This window comes from Mandrillus leucophaeus, unplaced genomic scaffold (assembly GCF_000951045.1).
Source record: "Mandrillus leucophaeus isolate KB7577 unplaced genomic scaffold, Mleu.le_1.0 Scaffold262, whole genome shotgun sequence".
Lineage (NCBI taxonomy): Eukaryota > Metazoa > Chordata > Mammalia > Primates > Cercopithecidae > Mandrillus > Mandrillus leucophaeus.
Window position 1 is genome coordinate 2,395,024 of NW_012102721.1, and position 17,334 is coordinate 2,412,357.

The following is a 17,334-nucleotide window of genomic DNA, read 5'->3' on the forward strand; positions in this document are numbered from 1 at the left end:
TTTTTATTTTTAGTAAAGATGGGGTTTCACCATGTTGGCCAGACTGGTCTCAAACTCCTGACCCCAGGTGATCCATCCACCTCAGCCTCCCAAAGTGCTGGGATGACAGGTGTGAGCCACCATGCTCTGCCAAAATTTTAATATTTTGTTCATCATGACTTTTTACAATACTTTTTATTTGAAAAATATTGCATTAACCTACGATTTATTTTGATTACTGAGTTGCTTGGAGGCCTCTTAAATTTTGTGACCAGGGGAAATGCCTTGTTTGCCTTACCCAGTGGTGGTGATTTCAGGAACACTGTGATTTTGTAATATATTTCACAAGGAAGAATAGTAGACTGAGAAGTAATCAAGTTTTTTGTTTTCAAAAGAATTTGTTTGTGGGACTGTTAGTGATGTTCGGGATGCCAGCACATTTTCTATTCAAGCCCTGAACTGAAGACCTAGGTATTAATGATGTTGTGCAGCTCCTAACTGTAGCGTACATATGCTCAGACATATCTTTATGTCCATTCTAAGCATAAAGTACAGAGAGAAATGGATCCAAGTCCAGTTATTCACCTGGAACTTGGTGTGGTCCATTCAACTAGCAGGGTATTGAATATGAAGGGATTGTTTGTGATTTTGCAACTTAGTGAAGAAAAAAAAAGTCACCCAGTCATGTCTATGTGCTGAGTCAGACACCTCTCATGTGTCACTAGGCCCTCTCTGAGGACCCCTGTGGGTGGCTGACTCAGCGTGGGCTCTGCAGACTTCAGGCAAGGTGCACAGTAACAGCATGTCATCTCCTGCCCACATCAATCACCTCCACCTCCACCCCTTGCCTTGGGGCTTCCTCATCAACCCAGGCAGATGCTAGGTGCAAGACCTTGCAGGGTCCAGATGTGTCGGGAATTGGTGCTCTGTGAAGCACCTTGGATCAATGAGAGACGGCAGCTGGTGGTGTAGGGCCCAGCTCTACGGGGCTTAGTGGGTATTCTCCCCGTGCGCGGAGATGAGAGATTGTAATAAATAAAGGCACAAGACAAAGAGAAAAAGAGAAAACAACTGGGCCCCGGGGACCACTACCATCGAGATGCGGAGACCGATAGTGGCCCCAAATAGCTGCGCTCGCTGATATTTATTGCATACAACACAAGGGGGCAGGGTAAGGAGGGTGAATCTTCTAAGTGATTGACAAGGTGAAGCAAGTCACGTGATTACAGGATAGGGGGCCCTTCCCTTTTAGGTACCAAAGCAGAGAGAGAAGGAAGCAGAGGTCAGCATTTTCTTCTCTGCACTTATAAGAAAGATCAAAGACTTTAAGACTTTCACTGTTTCTTCTACCGCTATCTACTACGAACTTCAAAGAGGAACCAGGAGTACCAGAGGAGCATGAAAGTGGACAAGGAGTGTGACCATGGAAGCACAGCACCACAGGGAGGGGTTAAGGCCTCCGGATGACTGGCGGGCAGGCCTGGATAATATCCAGCCTTCCACAAGAAGCTGGTGGAGCAGAGCGTTCCCTGACTTCTCCAAGGAAAGGAGACTCCCTTTCACGGTCTGCTAAGTAACGGGTGTCTTCCCAGACACTGGCGTTACCGCTTGACCAAGGGGCCCTCAAGGGGCACTTATATGGGCATAACGACAGAAGGCTCACTTCTTGCCTTCTAGGTCACGTCTCACAATGTCCCTTCAGCACCTGACCCTATGCCCGTCGGTTATTCCTAGGTTATATTAGTAATGCAACAAAGAGTAATATTAAAAGCTAATGATTAATAATGTTTATAATAATGACTGATAATTGTCCATGATCATCTCTATATCTAATTTGTGTTATGACTATTCTTATTCTAACTATTTTCTTTATTACACTGAAACAGTTTGTGCCTTCAGTCTCTTGCCTAGGCACCTGGGTAGTCCTCTGCCCATGTGGTAGATCACTTTTTAGTCTTCTCCCTAGAGCTTCTGTCCTCAGACACAGTTCACACAGCTCTCGGGGCCACATTGCAAGATCAGCATTTAGAATTTTGTGTTTTAAAACTTTTTTAAATTTTAATTTTTGTGGGTACATAGTAGGTGTATATATTTATAGGGGACATGAGACATTTTGATATAGGCATGCAATGCGAAATAAATACATCATGGAGAATGGGGTATCCATTTCCATAAGCATGTATTCTTTGAGTTACAAACAATTCAATTACACTCTTTAAGTTGTTTTAAAATGTATAGTTAAGTTATTGTTGACTATCGTCACCCTGTTGTGCTATCAAATAGTAGGTCTTACTTATTCTAACTATTTTTTTGTACGTATTAACCATCCCCACCTCCCGTATTCGGCCATAAAAAAGAATGAGATCTAGTCATTTGCAACAACATGGATGGAACTGGAGATTGTTATGTTAAGGGAAATAAGCCAGGTACAGAAAGACAAACATTGCATATTCTTACTTACTTGTCAGGTCTAAAAATCAAAACAATTGAACCCGTAGACATAGAGAGTAGAAGGATGGTTACCCTCGGAGTCTGGGAGAATGAGCATTTGGTTATACCTCTCGATGGCCAGTCTGATGAAGCATCCTCATAGCAGCTGCCTCTCCACTCCCCACCTTCCCATCCTCTCTCTTTCACTTCTGGCACTGCCTTCTCTAATAAAACTGTAGTGCAACTGGCATCTGCCTCATGCTCTGTTTTCTGGGAAACCCAGACTAATATATATTCTTCACTACTTTCCTGCAGACCTTGGTGCAACAGAACTGTCAGGAAAATTTACTTCAAAGAATTCTACCTTTAAACACCTCTCCTGCCTTTTTATGGATACCGGGCACGTATGAGATTATCAGAGGAAACATCTAGAGGCACAAGGATCTTCATATACCCATTTGTCATTTAGGTTCCCTTTAATTGGGGTTTTATTAGATTCTGAAGTGTTCTACTTTTATTCATGAACACTGCCAAGAATGGAAACCTCGCTTTCTGAGGCTGTGTGAGTTGCTTGGCACGTGTTTAAGAACCCAGAGCATCTCACCTGCCTCCCTGGGTCCTCCTATGACTCCTCCTCAGAGTCCCAGCACACACACCACCTGCCTGGCACAGGGCTGAGGATGCAGGCTGTGATTTTGAATTCTTGTGTTGAGCCTTAGATGGGCATGTAGCATGTTCTAATGGTGAAATAAGGACAATATTGAAGGAAGTCATTGTGAGGGAAATGTGTCTTTTGTTTGAAAGAGCCAAGTGGTGTTACTACTTGTGATCGTGAAGGTCAATCCGAGTGGAATACACTGACCCACAGAGGGCCACCTGTCTTTTGTGGAGGTCTCTGGGGATAACAATAGGGACATCGCTCTAACATGTTTAAAGAGGGAGGGCCAGTGTCCCTGATGATGTGGACAGACACAGAGCTGACTTGAGCACCAGGGATGCTGATTTCAGGTGGTTGAAAGAGGAAGGGGCTGTCCTTCTTCTAGACTCTTCCGTGAGCATCCAGGAAGATGCCATGTCTGCATGGGAACAAGGTGTTGCGGAGGGTCCCAAACAGGAGCATTTTATGAAAGAGAAGTCATTAGGGTGGGTGTCGGGCTGGAGATGATCAGGAGAAGAATGAGAACATCTGAGCTGAGTATTGTGATATAGACTGCAAGACTCATGACGGCGTTCTCCTGGGAGTGGAATTATTAGACAATCTAATGGATTTGGTTTTGCTGTGGTTAAAGTTGATACTGACTTTTTCCTCTACCACCACCCTACTAACCCCTTCCACAGAAGAAAAGATAAGCAAAATCCCACATGTATCAACCCCTGCTGTTCTTAGCAGTCATAACTGACTCACTCTCTAGATCCCTTGGAAAACATTGAAGAAAATATCTGCTGACAAATTCGCAGATATCTGAATGCCACATTCATGAGCTCTCAAATACTCTAGTGCTTAGTTCTCTAGATAATTCCAATAGCATATTTTCTACACCTGCATTAAGTTGGTCATTGTGGCTATGCATATTTGTTTAAGGAGAACTTGTACTGCCTTCTGCATATCCTAACATATTAAGTTACATTGATATCTAAACTGAATGACACATTGGTGGTATTCATGATACCATTGGATCATTTCTGAAATTCCTAAGAAAGAGCTCAGGATTCCAGAATCTCATATCAGGGTTTGCTCTGAAGCCAATTTATTGTGCCCTGTTTCTTGAATACTTGATTTCATTTATTAGTTCAATTATAATAAATGATACTTTTGAACTATGACTACTTCTGTTCAGTGGGCAACATATGTTCTTAGGATGATGAACTTGTAGTTGGAACTCATTTAGAACAGAGATAAGAAATCACATCTTCTCCTCTTTGGGAATGAGAGTGGGGTGGAGAGAAAAGGCAGCCTCTTCCCGAAGATGCTAACTTCTATCACCTCATGAAAAAGAATCTTTTCCCTAGTGGTTGCTTAGAGAATGACCTACCTCCATCTATCTGTTCATTTGACCATCCACCCATCTACCCATCCATCCACCCATTTATCTACTCATCTATTCATCTATCCATCCATCCATCCATCCATCCATCCATCCATCCATCCATCCATTCATCCATCCATCCATTCATCCACCCACTCATCTATCCATCCACCCATTCATCCATCCATCTGTCCATCCGTCCATCCGTCCATCCATCCATCCATCCATCCACCCACCCACCCACCCACCCATCCACCCATTCATCCACCTATCCATTCATCCATCCATTCATTCTTTCAACTACTCATCCATTCATCTATCCATCCACACATCCATCTGCTATTTATTTTAGTAGAGCCTAGCTCTGGGTGCTTATATTATTTAAACATTAATAAAGATCTGATAGCATTTCTGGAATTGAACCCTTGGCTGCTGTTTGACTCTGCTTATTCCTAAAAGCCAAGAGTTCTCAAAACTCCAGCCTGTGGTGTAAATGAAGTCACATTTACCTTCAAACTCAAATCTCACTGCCTCCTAACTCCCCACCTGCTGACAGAGGCCCTCAGGAGAGATGCTGCACACAGTACTGAGAGATGCTTAAGTACAGTGGCTAAAAGGAAGGTTTCAGAGCCAGCTTCTTGGGGGCTGAATTCTGCCTCTGCCTCTTCCCCACTTTGTGGGCTTGAGCAAATTCCTCTCTGTACCTCAGGATATAATTGGTAAAGTGAGTCTGATGAGGACACTAAGGGCATCTACCCCATCAGGGATGCTGTCAGAACTCAATAAGTTGATGATGCTTGAGCGCCCTTGAAGCCTGGCCCCAGCAGCATGAGCCGTGATCACCCAACACCCAGCCTGGCAAAGACTCTCTCCACTATAAGTTCAGTGAAACTGCGACTGCCTGGCATTGTAAAGACCAGACCCTGGGAATAGGGTAGCTCTTGGAGAATTCCTCCTCTGCCCTAAGACCTCCATTGAAAATGTCAAAAGGTCTCAAAGAATTCTGAAATGAGATACTTTCAATAACGAGTTCTTTTTTGTCAGGATCATTTTTTGATGCGAGACACTGTCTCCTATGACATAAATCACCTTCATTGTGTCTCCATTAAATACAACCTGACATAAAAACCCCATCTTAGAAATCCCGAAAAAATGACTCCTTTTCTCCCCTGTGCTCATTTCATTTCGGTTTTCTTTTGGTTTCTAAAAAGTGATCTTTTATGGAACAAGTTATTCATGACATTTGAAAAACATCCATGTTTAAGGCATTTAAAGACAGTGGGGTTGAGCATGCACCTATTTTGCACTTGCCTTTCATTTAATTTGACTTTATTCTACTCTAAAACACTGTTCTTTTATTCCATGAAATTTTCTTTTATTTGAGCCATCTATGAATTATGCAGGGAAAGATACTGGATTTGAATGCCAGAGTTTAATCACCTGAGGCTGCTGTTGCATCTCGGATTTGGTCCAAATCAATAGTAGTCAGATTTCCACCCAGTGCAGCAAACGTACGAGCCTTGTGTTTAAAAAGAGGAGGCATCAACATAAGGACAGACAAAAAGAAGCAGGCATTTTCACTTGCAAATCTACTATATTTAAGAAATGGTATTCCTGATTTAAATCATTTCACATTGACTCAGATGGAGGGTGAACAGTGTTGGTAATAAGTGGGAAGCTTTACTTTGCTTCTTTATGGAATTATCATCTGCAATAAGCATATGTGAGGATGATTTACTTTATTAATATAAATCTTGATCATTTATTCTATTTATTTATACTTCTCAGACTCTGAAAGCAAGGTTTTCCCAGATGATCCATTTACCATTAATTAAGGGTTGACAAATGACCTGAGAATTTCTTATGACAATGTTGAATGCCAAAGGGAACTGATTGTTACTTTTCTGATACTGTTTTTAGGCTAAAGACCTGGACCCAAATATGAATTTTGAGGGTACCTTATCCTTTAGTCTCCCATCAGAGTCTTCTCCTTGTTCAGTGCTCTGCTGTTTTTTTCTAGGATCCCATTCAGATAGTGGCGTCACAGTAGCAATTCCTGAGGGCAAGGAAGTCCAGGGTCCAGTCTTTACTCTGTCACTCATTAGCTGCATGATCTAGGGCAAGTCATGCTCCTTCTACCTCCCTCATTTTCTTCCCCTGAAAGTTAGAGACTTGGCCAGGCACAGTGGCTCACGCCTGTAATCCCAGCACTTTGGGAGGCTGAGGCGGGTGGATCACGGGGTCAGGAGTCTAAGACCAGCCTGGCCAACACGGTGAAACCCCATCTCTACTAAAAATACAAAAATTAGCTGGGTGTGGTGGCATGTGCCTGTAATCCTAGCTACTCTGTAGGCCGAGGTAGGAGAATCACTTGAACCTGGGAGGCAGAGGTTTCAGTGAGCTGAGATCCAGCCGCTGCACTCCAGCCTGGGACAGAGTGAGACTCCATCTCAGAAAAAAAAAAAAAAAAAAAAGTTAGAGACTTTATAAGCTTTTCAGTCCTTTCCAACTCAAAGCATACTTTTTGACAACAACCAAAAAATGAGATTGACTAAATGCTTCTCTCTCCATCAACTAGAATCACGTTAAGCTTTGAGGAAACACTCTTTCTGTTTACATGTGTGGTGCATTTCACACGGCTCCCCAGACTTCACACCCAGAGAATCTTGCCCAAAGAGTTAAGTCTAACCTTAAAAGACTTCATACTTGTAGTTAACCTGGTAAAATGAAAATGCACAAGATAGGCATAAGCAATGGCAGAAAAAATAGTTTTTAAGTAGGAGGAAATATAAGAGTTTCTTAGTTGATTAAAATTTATTTAAAAAGAAGACATTGGGCCGGGCGCAGTGGCTCACGCCTGTAATCCCAGCACTTTGGGAGGCTGAGGTGGGTGGATTATGACGTCAGGAGATCGAGACCATCCTGGCTAACACAGTGAAACCCCGTCTCTATTAAAAACACAAAAAATTAGTCAGGTGTGGTGGTGGGCACCTGTAGTCCCAGCTACTCGGGAGGCCGAGGGAGGAGAATGGTGTGAATCCGGGAGGTGGAGGTTGCAGTGAGCCGAGATCTCCTACCACTGCATTCCAGCCTGGGTGACAGAGCGAGACTCCGTTTCATTAAAAAAAAAAAGACATTGGACATGGTGACTGGAATGAAAATACAGCAGCCTAATGACCGATGTTAACAAAAGTAATAATGCTGATCTTGTAGCTGATACAGAACATTGGCTGTTGCCTTCATATTTTCAGTGAAGTTATGCTTGATCTCCCTCCTGGTTTCTCTTGTTACTGGTGACCTGCATTCCTAGAGCAGTGGATGTGGATGAGGGGGTTGGTCTGTGCAGCTTCAGTACATCCTTGCTTGGTGGATCCATTCCTGGTCTCACTAGCACCGTGCTTTACCCATCTGAGCTGAAGTAACACAGAACTTGGTATAGTGCAAGAGACATTTGGAACTATAAAAGAGACAAAAGTAATCCCGAGTATATCTGATAACAATTTCTTTTTTCTTTTCTTTTTTGCCTTTAGCGACAAGGTGCTGGGGCAACCAATGGAAAAGACAAGACATCTGGTGAAAATGGTAAGAGGACATGAATAGTCCAAGTTCTTTCTCTTTTGCCATCTGCAGCCCTGGGTACACAGCAGGTGTGGATCATGCATCCCATCCCAATCAGCTTACTATATGTGTCTGTGCTTCAGCTTACAGTGGATTTTAGCAATTCACAGTGAGCACTGAGGTCTGGTTTTACGAAGAAAACTGAGCTAGCTAAATGCCATGATAAGAAGTTTCCCTCCCATAGGAGGACTCCCATTTTGGGCAACGTGGTAATTACAATGCAAATATAGTTCTGTGCTTTCTTCATTAGGGTGGGTGAGAATCATCCAAGTTGTTGTGAGGATAAAATGAGATCAAATGAGATAAGTGATTTGAAAACTGTGAAGTACACAACTTCTGAAATTATGTTTTAAAAGTTGCTTCAGCCCTCTGGAACACACAGAATGCGGTGCTGGTCCACTGGAAGCTGCTGAGTCAGTGAATGTCACTGCAGCGATTCACCAGCAAATAAAAATGATAGCAGTGACAGGAACATTGCATCCTGCCTCTCCATGGGCCCGTCTCAACCATGGTCCTAAACTGTAGGAATGATCATCACATTTTTATGGATCAGGAAATGGACGCTTGGCATTGGGGTGAGATTTAGCTAGAAATGGAAAGTCCATGGATCCTGAAGGAAATAGAGCCAGTTGGAACCCCAGGTCCCTAACTTCAGCAATTGGCATAAGAACAAGCATAATAATAAAAAATACCCAGGGGTATGCACCAAAGGCCACAGCATAGTTCCGGTGAGGTGGACTCTGGGTGTTCTTCCTTTCTGTTAACTCAAGAGGAACTCTCCTTTTACGGAAAATGACTCTTGCTTCCAACTGGGTGAAATCGATGCTGGTGTCCACCAATCAGATTGTGGATAATGCCAATCTCAAATACCACCTGTTAAAATTCCCTGGGGCCTGACAACCGCTTTGGAGTCTCTGTGGTGGGTCTGAGCTGAGCAAGACTCAAGTACAAGAATGTTGCTCTGCGTCTGCAGGCTGCCAACGTGCCCACCCATTTAGGGCAGTCCTGTCGGGCAGGGTGAGTGCAGTGTCCCCTGGGTAAAGGGGTCATCATATCAGTAAGTAGAGAGGTGGGGACTCCACAATGTCCTAATTGGAGCGAGGGGGCTGAGAGAGGAAGGAAACAAGGTTTTCCATGAGGCTGATGGCTCTTCCTTTGCTGCCTAGGGCTTTCCCTGTCTCCTGTGTGTGAGTTGGGGTAGGTGTGTGGGGTCCTGGCAAGGAAGGCAGGAAGCAGAGGAGGGAGCAAAGGATGAGGCTTAAAAGGGAGGAGCAATAATGTAGTTGCCTATATGAGGAAGGACCCACTGCCTGCCATAGGGGAGCACAGGGCACTGTGAGCCTCCACTGATTTTCCCAGTTCATACATTCATAGCCATCTGTTCATGTAAGTTCCTTTCCACTGAACCTCACAACCTTAGAATTACAGAGTTTTACAGTCAAAAGACTTCTCAGAGATCCTCTATTGTAGTGATTCTCTTTTTTGAGATGGAGTTTCGCTCTTGTCGCCCGGGCTGGAGTGCAATGGGATGATCTCAGCTCACTGCAACCTCCGCCTCCTGGGTTCAAGTGATTCTTCTGCCTCAGCCTCCTGAGTAGCTGGAATTACAGGCACCCACCACCACGCCTGGCTAATTTTTGTATTTTTAGTAGAGACAGGGTTTCACCATGTTGGCCAGGCTAGTCTCAAACTCCTGAACTCAGCTGATCCACCCGCCTTGGCCTCCCAAGTGCTGGGATTACAGGTGTAAGCCACCACACCCAGCTAACATTTTTGTCCTCACAACTTCTTTCCATTTTAAAGAATTCTTGAGGACTCCAAAGAACTTTTGTTTATGTTGGTGATATCTATTGATGTTTGTCATACTGGAACCCTACTGACTCCAATATAGATGGCACTGAAGAAAAGACCTGAAGCCAGTGAACGAGACATAGGATTTATTGAGGGGAGTTACCTTATACGGCAGTCCAGTGGTGGGGGGCTGGATAAAAGAACCACAACTGCGTGTAACAAGCTTGCAGTTTACACAGTGTTTTCACTTAGCACCCTCCCTCTAGCAACTTCTACTTGGCAATCTACATTCATTCCAAAACAAAGGTCCCCAATTCCCTGTATGGCCTGCATCCCATGGGATGGGCTGGGAATTCAGATGTTCCTCACAGATAGGAATGAATCTCTAGATTGGCCACTCCCAGATTCCTTAGCTCGGAACTCAACTCTAAGCACACATTCTTCTTAGACCATAGGGTCGTTCTCAGGGTATGCTTAAGTTATGCTATTGATATCAAGTGTATCTGCCATACACTGTCTCCTATGTTAGAAATTAAAACGGAGACAGTTTTCAATGGTTTTCTTATTAATTTATTAAAAATAAAATAATAAACCTACTACATGTTGATGTAAGTAACATTTAAAAAAATGAAAAGTCATTATATTTTCCAAAATGGAAAAGGATATTTAGTAAAAAGTGGCAATTTTACATTTCTGCAACGCTCTTTAAAGTCTGGCTTGACAGAGGACAGCTGGATTTCCATACTGGCTTCTGCGTTCAACCTGTTATATCACATGATGTATAGCCTACGGAAAATTCCTCTGTTCACTTGGGAGAGTACGAGATTTAAAAAAGCAAATAATATCCTTTAAGATCAAACTCTTACCTTTGATAATAATAGTGTCTTTTATAAGACCAAAAATGTTTTTGATCTTTCGGGCTCCCTTCAAGGATGTAGGCACCCCCCAGGGTACCTGGTTCACACTTCGGGAACTACTGCTCAGCGTGTCTCATGTCATGCCTTGAGGAGCCTGAAGACCAGGCACATGGTGACGAAGCCAGGACTAGGTCTTATGTGTTCGATGTCTCTGCCCCTTGGCTTTACGTTGCTATCCTATTGGTTCTTCAAAGCACGCTGACATGCTCAGTGCTTTGCACCAAAGGGAATTGCCGGCTACTATAGGTGATGCCACCTTCTGCCATTCAAAGACATGGAACTTCTTTTAGCTGAAAACTGGTCCACACCAGTGGAAACTGAGTGAGTTTTTTTATGGAGGTATAAAAATTAATTAAATAGAAATATTCCTGATGCTATGAATAAGGCTTTTCATTAGATAATTCTAGATATTAAATGATAGTCCTTTTTGGGTAGAAAAGGGAATTTGAGATTGTTTTACAATTACCAGAAAATGGCAATGTATAAATGTAAATTATTATTAACATGCTATAGTTTAATTTCAGCTAAAACTGCCTATATATGATATTTGTTCATGATACTTTATTATAATATAAAGTCTGTGCTTTTGCCTCTAAAAAAGAGCAAAGACAAAAACCGGAACAGCCCAAGAAAGATGAGGGTAAAAACTTCTAGAAGTAATCTAAAAAACCTTTTCCTAAAGAATGAAGTTACTTAATTTTTTTTTCTTAAATTCCTGATATGAGAAGATCATCTTGGAATTTCTGTTTTAACCTAGTATTACATTCCATTGAAATTCAAATGGTTTTATTCTGTCATTACAGGTATCTAGGGAGATCTATTATGTTAATGTATATTTCCTATTAATATCAAATGAAGCTGTCTACATGTCTTGAAGGAGCAAGGACCCTTGGGAATTGAAATATGAAGTATTTAAAAAACCATCAAAATGTTATGAGATTTGGATAGTAACACTTAATAATAAAAGGAACATTCTCAATTGTATTAATTGTCCATACAAGTCAGGGTGTTCTTAATCCACATATTGTAAATTTAGTTGAGGTCTCCATTTAACACATAAAGCAATAAAGACTGTGGGAGTGAACTATGGGTGCCTTGAAATTATTTGGATCACAAAAGACCCAAGTTAGGTACATTAAAACTTCAGAAGGTATTTAGATTACTGGGCTTTCCTGCCATTTCATTACATGGAATATTATCTTGAGAGCACCATTTGCTGGGAACCAAATTTCTCATAAATTCAATATTTATTTTAGTTGTTGTTGTCATCACGGTATTTCTGATGTGAAATATGACCTACCGCATACTCTCCAGAATGTTTCAAAATCCTCCTCATTTTCCAGGATGTTAGCCTCAGTACACACACTCAAATCCAATGTTTCTACTAGAACTAGATTTTGTGGTATCATCTGCAGTAGGAAGACAGGTTTTTCAGAAATATTAGGGTTATGATTTTTTTAAATGTAGAATGTTTCAGGGCTTGGAGGTTCAGAGATTTTTCATTCCTATGTGAGCAAAGTGCCTTCATCATTTGATTAGTTAGGCCACAGATTTCATTTGTTTCTGGAAATAACTTTCTAGTTGAAAGAAACAATAGCTCATAGCTTCCATTATAAATCTTTTTGTCTCATATAAATGGCTAAATCAAATTCAAACATGTTTACACATACAGCCACAACCATCTGAATCTAGATTATTCACCACAAATTAGTAATTTGAACACAACCAAAAGATTTTTGGGGGAAACTCTAACATTGCTGGATTTCTTGATCCATCCCTTGATATTGGTTGTCCAGAGAGACTGCAAGAGTTAATTTTTTTTATTGACATACAAAAGCAGAAAAATACTGGAAAGAGAGTGGCTGCTGGGAGCCTTCCAACCTGAAAAAGAGATTTATGAATAATAAACCTCGTGATGGGGCTTACTTGCAGAGCCTGGAGGCTTACCCAAGCTAAATTGAATTTCTAAAACTGGAATGGATTTCTCTTGACTTAGTGAGCTGTGATGCATTTGTTTCCAAAAGGCTGTATTTCTGCCGGTGGAAGGTGTATGAACACACCTGATTTTAAGAAAAGAATCCCCTCACATCCAGGCTGTAGGCAAATGCTACAGATGAAAGTATTATTTTGAACTACCTTTGGGACTCACTGCAGTTGTGTTTGTTTGAGTGTGAGTAGCCTTACACAAGCTCAGGCTCCATGCTTGAATACCTGTGCCCCTTCTTTGGGAGAGAGACTGCGGCCTGAGAAGTTTCTAGTAGGTGTGGGGATATTCTAGGAGTCCTTAAGACTTAGTTTGATTTGATACGATTATATGATTGCCAAGAATAAATAAGATGAAATGTTAATGTACTGGGTACTTTCCTTTCCCTATTTTAAATAAATCCCAAACCTTAGAAGCTTAAGTTTATCTTACCTTTGGATTTTGAGGAAACACACACATGTGTACACACACAGAGTCACTTTCTTATTTTACTGCTCTTAAGTAGGTAGAGAGACAGGTCCCAAGAAGGACTTGCATTTATAGGCAGACAGATGTACATGCTACCATTAAATGGAGTATAATTTTTCAAATAAAAAAATATGATTCAAAAATTTATTTCCAAAGAAATCTCATCAACTCCTACCCCTGGTCCTTTGTGGCTCCATATCTCCCAGTAGACATTCATCCCCCTCCCACTTGTGTCTGTGTTCTTGGTGCAAGATTATCTTTCAAGACCTATGGGCTGACTTAGGCAGATTTTGCTTAGGATATATGTTATCTATCACCTCTCCTGGGTATGTGGAAGTGTGTGGAGTGAGGCTTCGTGTGCAAGGCTGGGCATCGGGTTGGAGTAAGAAGAAACTGGTGTTGAGTCCAGAAACCAAAGATGATTGAGTGATTACTATCATGCCCAAGAGAAGAGGTCCGTTTTGGCAGAAGATGCTGCCTGGCTGATCTTGCTCCTGGGCACAGCGGGGCTGGGATGGAAGGCAAGAGGAAGAAATCCATTCTAGAAAGGCTACAGAGGGAACACGCCCTGCCCTTGCCTGCGGCAGTCTCAGCTCTGCTCTGCTTCAGATGTGGGTTGTGGTCACATCAGAATTTGAGGATGGATCAGGGTACACAGAAGACAGAGCTTGCGATTCAGAGTTTTGCTGTTCCTGTAGGCCAGTGGGTGCAGGTGTCTGGAATCCAGGGGAAGGTGAAGCTTGAGTCCACACTGAGGGTCTAATATGCCAATTCTGCACAAATCTCAGTAGTCTACATGGAAACTTACCAAGTCAAGATGAGCCTCTTTGAAAAGGAACACAGACAACTTTGAGTATCCAACTGCAACGTGTGTCAGAAATATGCTGTTTATAACTTTCACAGACAGCACTGGCTGTGAAAAAAACACCTCCCTAAAGTCATTAATGTCTAAGGTGTGCAACACGTCCCAGGCCAGAAAACTCTCAATCTGTTTCCTGCTAGGGCAGTGAAACCCTCAGCTGCCTAAAGCTCAGAGTCCACCATAGTGACAGATAGTGAGTGCTGCTATGAATACCAGAGGCACATGGGTGGTGGCGCCTTCAAGGTAAAAAAATCAAACAGCTGTGGTCTCTTTCTGGGGGTTCTTGGCTCTTTATCTTCTTCCTTTTCCATATTTGAAGAAATCAGAAAAAAAATCAAAACAATAATGGCTGATGCTCAAGAGATGGGGTCCTTTGTGCTTTTGGCTCCAAAACACTCTAAAGAGTCTCTATTCCAGAAGGAAGAAATGGACACACAAAGCTGCTCTGATATTGATCCAGATGGGGAAAGAATGACGTTGGAATGGCTTATTAAGCCAGGCATTTAAAGCCATAGCAGTCTCCAGACAAACCCAGTCAATGGGTGATATTGCTCAACAAGTGAGCTGATTCTGTCTGAAGGTTACCGTAGGGGTTAGTGCTGAGAGGGAATTTATTAACATCCATCCCAGTTAAAAGAGTGACTTTTTGTTTGTTTTACCCTTCAGAGTGAGCATTATAATAACTTCATTGAGCAAGGAACACCTTGGATAAGGACGGTGCTTCTGATCAGTCTGGGGTGTGAAAGTGCTTGAAGCATTGTGGACAGAAGCGGAGATTCCTTCCCACCCCTAGTTGCAATTCTTTACATCTCTATAGATTTGCATAGTTTTAAAAAATGCTCCCCCATGCTATCTTCCCTTTGATTTCACCACAGCCTTGCAGGTGGGTTGGGAGAGGATCTCAGGCAAAGTTGCTGGTGAACTCGGGATTGTCCCAAGGTCACATAAATAAGAGGAGGAAAGTTTTGGTCATCTGACCCACAGTTCAAACACACCAGGTTGTCTCTATTTACACTTTCTCCTGACTTCCCTCTTGACCAGGGTCTTGTTTGTAAATGGGGAACTTGGGTGGGCTGTGGTCTAAGCCCCTTGGAACAGAATAAGGTTAACGGGCTTATATCTCAGCCAAACCAGAAACTATTGTCTCCATAGTACCATTGTCTCATCAGTTTAGTTAATAGCCTTTGACAAATAGGGGTGGTCTCAGACTAATAATAGAGACAGCCGTGGTAATTTTCAAAATTAAAACATCAAAGCAACATGCTCATTTATAGCCTTTTCATATTTCACCTCCCCTCTTCCTCACCCTTTCTCTTTCTCTCTCTTTTCCTTCCCTTCCTTTCCTTTTTTCTTTTCCTTCCTTCCCTCCATCCTTCCTTCCTCTCCTCCATCTTCCTCTTCCCTCCCCCTTTTCTCCCCTTCCTCCCTCTTTTCTTCCTACCTTTCATCCTTTTCTTTCTTCTTTCTTTTCGAGACTGAGCAGTGGACAGCTTTAGATCAGCTGAAATAGAATTTCACTCCACATCATACAGAGAAAGCCTATATACCTTGGTGAAAAAGTGAAGTTATAAATTATTCTAAATGAATTGCTCTTAAAGATCTTCTTCAAGATCTTGGACGTGAAGTAGCTTTAGCTTGAACCAGGAACATGTGGATCTTTTTAGCCTTTGGAATCCTGCCCCAAGCAGGAGATATTCCAGGTTTCAAATGTTTCAGGTTCTGCTTGTCAATTACTTTTATGGAAATAGTATTTCTCGTGCGCTTGAAAACATTTTTGCTCTTTTAAGTAGGTGAAACACTCGCAATCTTATTTATAGAATTAATTTACACTGCAGGCAGTTTTTCAGAAGCAAAATCCAACCTAAATTTCAGGCTGGGCCAAATGATAAGATGGCTTAAATTTGTAGGTTTCATATTAGTTAGGTACATCTGGGATTACAAAAGCACAGAAAAATGCTAATATTTCCCCTCGGAAAAGAACTGTCAGTAGACGGAGTGGGCTGAATTGTCGTTAGAGAGTAGATCTCCCTCTCAAGCTAGATCTGTTCTCCCCTCCATGTGAGGTAGGGAAGAGTCCACTTCGCAGCCCTGGGCGTGTCTCCAGGATACCCGTAGAGCAACCACAGAACATGCTTCAGACCCCGGGGCAGAAGTCCCCTGGTCACCCAAGAAAGCACTGTAGCAGCCAATCTAGAACGTAGCTCGGGGGAGATGCAGACCCGGAAAAGGAGAAACCAGAATCCCAGGGAGGCCTATCCGGAGGAGCAGACAGACAGGGGCTTCAGCCTGTTGAAAGGCACAGCTAAGCTGTGGCAACTTTGCAGAGACTAGTACGTTGTTAGAATTAAGAAATAAAGGCCCTGTGTGGTGGTGGTGGCTCCCAGCACTTTGGGAGGCCGAGGCAGGTGGATCACCTGAAGTCAGGAGTTTGAGACCAGCCTGGCCAACATGGTGAAACTCCATCTCTACTAAAAAAACACAAAAATTATCTGGGTGTGGTGGCGGGCACCTGTAATCCCAGCTACTTGGGAGGCTGAGGCATGAGAATCACTTGAACCCAGAAGGTGGAGATTGAGGTGAGCAGAGATGGTGCCGCTGCACTCCAGCCTGGGCAACAGAATGAGACTCTGTCTCAAAAAAAGTGCCTCCTAATCACTTCTACCCGTTGGACTTCCCCAACCAAAACTATAGAGCAATGGTTAGGTGGAGCAGGGGAAGAGTGGAGAGTGAATCTGAGGAGCCAGAAATGCATCGTTCCACTGTATCAAGTGACTTTTTCCAGTTCTTGCCAATGCACTTCCCTCCGTGGCCTTTCGGCCAGGTCACCCTGTTCCCTTCTCTGTCCCTACTAAGTAAAAAATCTAGCTTATTATACGATAAGTGATTGCAGCTTCCCAAAGACAAAGCAGGAATGATTTTTGTGTACGAATTCTGGATTGGTTTCAGAAAAAAAAGAAAAGCAAGAAAAGTGGTTTATTGAAACCAGGCTTTCATGTTAACTGTGTAGTGTAATTGGCTGGCTTAGTATTTCTAAAGGAAGGAAAACTGCCAGATCTCTTTTTTTTAAGGATGACATATTTGACATTCCTGGAGCGATGAGGCTGTCCTTGTGAAGATTAATGTGTGTTCTTCACAGTTGGTGTAAGCCCCTCATCCCTCCTCAGGTGTCATTAAGGGGACAAGGAGGTGGCCAAAGAGGAGATACAAGAGGAAGGTGGCTGGAAAGGGGGTGAGGGCGAATACAGAGCCGTGCACACC

The 17,334-nt window shown here is 42.6% G+C and overlaps 1 protein-coding gene across 1 annotated transcript in view; it reads left to right on the forward strand.

Annotated features, from left to right (window-relative positions):
- Window positions 1-17,334, forward strand: part of PCP4 (Purkinje cell protein 4) — a 69,605-nt gene that overhangs the window by 31,273 nt on the left and 20,998 nt on the right. Inside the window, exon 2 of the mRNA XM_011984180.1 lies at window positions 7,967-8,018. Coding sequence (XP_011839570.1) covers window positions 7,967-8,018 — 52 coding nt within the window. The remainder of the gene's footprint in view (window positions 1-7,966; window positions 8,019-17,334) is intronic.